General features: G+C 33.1%; 1 protein-coding gene across 1 annotated transcript; it reads right to left on the bottom strand.

Annotated features, from left to right (window-relative positions):
- Positions 1-576: 576 nt before the first annotated feature.
- Positions 577-2,561, bottom strand: LOC105638663 (copper transport protein ATX1). The gene is made up of 3 exons (XM_020681115.3): positions 2,422-2,561; positions 1,440-1,515; positions 577-901 (listed from the first exon to the last, which is right to left on the bottom strand). Exons 2-3 carry the CDS (start codon positions 1,492-1,494, stop codon positions 765-767), a joined length of 192 nt encoding a protein of 63 aa, XP_020536774.1. The 5' UTR covers positions 1,495-1,515; positions 2,422-2,561; the 3' UTR covers positions 577-764.
- Positions 2,562-4,517: the final 1,956 nt, after the last annotated feature.

The raw sequence follows: 4,517 nt of genomic DNA, 5'->3' as shown, positions 1-4,517 counted from the left end.
CGTTTAAATATTTGTTTCACATTCAAACTATTTTTTTATTTTTATTTTTCAAATGTGAAAAGTAAGTCAAAATTATTAAATTATTATTTTGATTTAATAAAAAATATAATATAAATATTAAATATAATTATAGTATTAATTATAACTATAAAAATGCATAAGGTGTATATATATAAAATATTTTTTTAGAAAAATAATTATTTTAAATATTTTAAAATATTAATTAAACGGATAATATGTAACTCAACCTTTTTACCCAAATCCGACACCGATAGTAAAAATATTGCGTATAGTAAAAATATTGCCTGAACTCATAAAAAAAAAATCCATTTATTCACTGTGTGAACCTACCCAAATCGGATAGGATAAAATTGTCATCTCTAACTCCAACTAATTCCGGCCAATATCGAACATATAAAATTAACTTCATTATTTTCTCCTCTTAAATTGTTTTCTGAATTTTCCTATCAAAGGAAATCACACACTTCTATAGTTTCCATTGATGTTCTCTTCTAAATCCAAATTAAAAAAAAAAAAAAAAAAAAAAAAAAAGATAATCATGCAAGCTCTGAAGCATACAACCAAAAATACATTTTCTATTTGATTATCTCCACACAGAAAACACCAAGTAAATTATCGTACTTCACAAAATACACACCACAATAGTATTCACTTCGACAAACTATGACCCATTAAAGACCTAGTTCGTAAAGCAAATGGAGTTTACAATATCAAGTATTAGTCCGAGTTTCTGCAGGTTTTGTTTAAGCGGGTGCTTCTGTTTCCCAGAAGGAAGTCTTCTTTCCAGTTTTTGACACGGTCTGAAGAACTGCATCTGGTTGCACATTTCCTTTTACTGTAACCTTCTGCTCTTTCAAATCAATGTCATATGATTCCACACCTAAGATGTTTTTTTTTTTTTTTTTAAGAAAACAAAAGAAATAATTACCAAATATACTAATACTGATATCTCCAGCAATAACAAGTGAGAACACCACTAAAATAATGGAGTTTCTGGCACGATTTGGTGATTGTTACTTGAATCTTGGAACATATAGAAAATGGTATGCGCAAAACTTTGGTTTGGGACTTCACAAGCAATTATTTAAACTGGCAGCCGGCACTATACTTTCTTTTATATCCTAGCCTCTCACTTCAAAGTCAATATAGATCATAATTCACAAACATGATTTTATTTTGCGATAAAGAGAGATAAAAAAAAGTTCTTGGAACAGAATTTCTAATAAAATGATTCATGGTAACATGTCGGTAAGCTATCAAACAAAGCCTATCTAAAATTATTGGCAAGACAAAGACTGAAGAAAAGTTAATTGCAAAATATGCTTCAGATGTAAAATATAATCAACAAAAAATTCAAAAACATTTGCAAAAAATCATTAATCATGAAAAAGAAACCTTGTTTAAAATTAATCACTAACCTTCCATTTTTCCCAAAACCCTCTTCACAGACCCAACACATCCATCGCATGACATGCCAACCTTGAGCACAACAGTCTGGAACAAAATCAAGTTAATTGTAAAAAAGACTACATAAAAAGAAACAAGCAAAGGGTGAAAAAGTTTTGTCATTAACAATGCGCAAAATGCAATTGATCTCATTTTAAACTTTGTCAGAAGAAGAGAGAGATGTGCAACTCAGTACATAAATGAATGAAGAGTAGTGCTAAGGTTTCGAAAAAAAGGACAAAAAAGGCAGGAAAAGGAAGAAGAGGCCATCAACATCTCTTACATGTAGCCATGTACTAAAAACTCACAAGTTAGAATCTTTATCAGTGCTTTATAGTACACAGGCATGGCCTTAAGGAATTACAGGTAAAACAGCACATATCAAAGAAATATGGACACACCTTTTCCCTGAAACCTATCTAAACAAATCTACAACAAACATTTGATAAAAAAAATAAGAAGAAGAAGAAGTAGCATCTCGAATCAAAAGTTGACTTCCTTATAAGCTATTCAGCAACGATAAATCCAAAATCTAATTCATTTATTAGATGAGTTCCATCTTGGCTGTTCAATTCCCAGATCAACTAGACAAATATTTGTTCCCTTCAAAACCCATGATTCAATTTGCGAGATTTTGTATAAAAGAACTCGACACTTCGTTGAAAACTTAAATTTTAATTAATAAGCTAAATTACACAAGATGAAAACATGTGCCCTGCAAAATCTTTAATAAAACGAAATCATCAAATACCCAATAATCCCAATTCAACTAAAACAAGAAATTCCAATCCAATAATCCAATTCATGAATATTAAAAAGAAAATCAAAACAAATAAATGAATAACAATCCCACATAAAACAACTATAAAGGAAAATTCAAGAAGAACTAGAAAACTATATTCTGATAAACCGAAAGGAATAACCAAGAAAATATGCAAGATGTAAAATTGGCACCTGAGACGTGGTTATCTGTGTGAAAAAATAATCTGAACAAAGAGAAAAATTTTCGGAATTCTGTGTAAAACGTGTTTTGTGTTGGAGCTTGCAAGTTTGCTGGCAGCAGATTCATATAGACTTCTATGATAACATGACTTTTTCGTTTAGACGGGCCGGGTCGGTAGTTTCTTTTGGGCCCAAATTACTATACATTTTAACTGGCGTACGTAACGGAAAACGAAAACGCGTGCGTTATGGGTAATTATTAATACCGTTTTCCATTAATTATATTTATGGTGTAAAACTTTTTAGTTTTTATTTTATTTTAGTGTCTAAACAATAAAAACAATTAAGTACCACTTAAAAAAAAATACAATTAAGTATATTAATTAATAATTTCTATAAAATTAAATGTATTTAACTGAAATTTCTCATTGAAAAAATGAAATTGACCATTTTACTTCATTTATTTTTTAAAATTATTACCTTTCTTTATGTTTCTTCTCTCATTTCTCTTTTGGACCCTTATTTCTACCTATATTTTAAAATTATTTTAGTTCTTTTATTTTTAATTTTTTTTTTTTAGAAGTAAAATTGGATGTATCAAGAACTAGAAACAATATGAGAAATTACAAGAGTGTTGATGGAAGGAGGAACCTCCTCAACCCAAATATGTTCCAAAGAAAAAACATAAGCTAGCTTACTCAAAGCATGAGCCATAGTATTGAGTTCTCATTTAACATGAGAACTAGAAAAGAAAAGAAAATTCTTGAAATTAGAATCAAGCTGAATCAAACTTGTGCCAAACTCAGTCTGAGGGAAGGATTTGCAATGAAGGTGCTGAATCATGAGCAAAGAATCGGACTCCAGAATTATTTGAGCAAAGCCCGTCTCTAGTGCCTTTAACAATCCAAAGTGAGTTGCTGCAACCTCAGCGAGCTCTACAAAGACCAAAAAATCTCCCATTACCCCCCCCCCCCCCCCACCCTTATCATTCCTAATCACAAAGCCCCACCGACATCCCAACATGCTAGATAGAGAGGCATCTGAGTTCAACTTGACAACGCCAGAAGGAGGCGACGTCCACTTGATGCTGACCGGAGATCGATTGAGAACAGGACCACCGGCAGGCAACAACTGACAGGCAGACTGGAAATCAAAACCATAAATAGTCCCATCTGCACTACTTGCAAAACCGAAAGCCTCTTCTGCTGGAACTTGAGCAAATATCGAGCCTTCTAGATAGCCCAAGCAATGACTATAAATATCTACGGTTGGGCTTAAGGCCTGGAAGAATAATTGAAAACCAATCATAAAAAGGATCAGCAATAAAAAGGCTAGTGTCAAGCCTAAGAGGGCTAAGTTTCCACACTTGCATCGCCAGAGGACAACGTTTTAACACATGCACGGCAATTTCACCATTATCTCCACACAATTCATAAATACAATCAACAGCAATCCCACGTCGTAGCAAGGATAACAAAACCGGCAGCAAATTCTTAAGAGCTTTGAAACGAAAATGCTTCAGTTTTGGTTGAAGATGGAGATGCCAAACTTTCTTCCAAAGCATTATGTCGACACCGTGCGATCCAGAAGGATGGGTTTATGAAATTAAGGCAAAGAAAGGCATATATGATGTCCACTTTTAACAGTGTACATCCCATTCTAAGTGTAATGCCGAATGAGAGAATCGCCACCATGCCAACGACTAAGTGGAATGGCTTTCATCAAATTTAGCCTCAGCAAGAAGAAAAATATCATCAATCAAAACTCATTATTCTAGAGACATAAATCTTCGTCAATTAATTCACTCACCTGAGCATTAGCAACAAGACGAGACACAAGTAAGAAAACTCGACAATCATTATTCCCAGATATCCACCTATCATGCCAAATCTCAATCCGCTCCCATTCTCAACCAACCAATGCGATCCTTTCTCAATCAACCAACTAGACTTCTTTAAGCTCTGCCATGCATAACTTGGCCTAAAGCCCATCGATGCTTATAAGAAGGAAGATCGAGGGTGATATCTAGCTTTAAGGCACCTAGATAAGAGAGACTTTGGACTCTTAATCAAGCACCAACATTGTTTAGCTAAAAGGACAAAATTAAA

Source organism: Jatropha curcas, chromosome 6 (assembly GCF_041381405.1).
Source record: "Jatropha curcas cultivar XTBG-Jc1 chromosome 6, XTBG_Jcur_1.0, whole genome shotgun sequence".
In the NCBI taxonomy this organism is placed as follows: domain Eukaryota; kingdom Viridiplantae; phylum Streptophyta; class Magnoliopsida; order Malpighiales; family Euphorbiaceae; genus Jatropha; species Jatropha curcas.
Note: the sequence above shows the minus strand (reverse complement) of the source record. Positions and strands in the feature narration are given on the sequence as shown.

Coding starts and splice junctions, on each gene's coding strand:
- LOC105638663 (XM_020681115.3), bottom strand. CDS start 1,494: ATGTCATGCGATGGATGTGTTGGGTCTGTGAAGAGGGTTTTGGGAAAA. Junction 902..1,439: donor GGTTTTGGGAAAAATGGAAG/GTTAGTGATTAA, acceptor AAAACATCTTAG/GTGTGGAATCATATGACATT.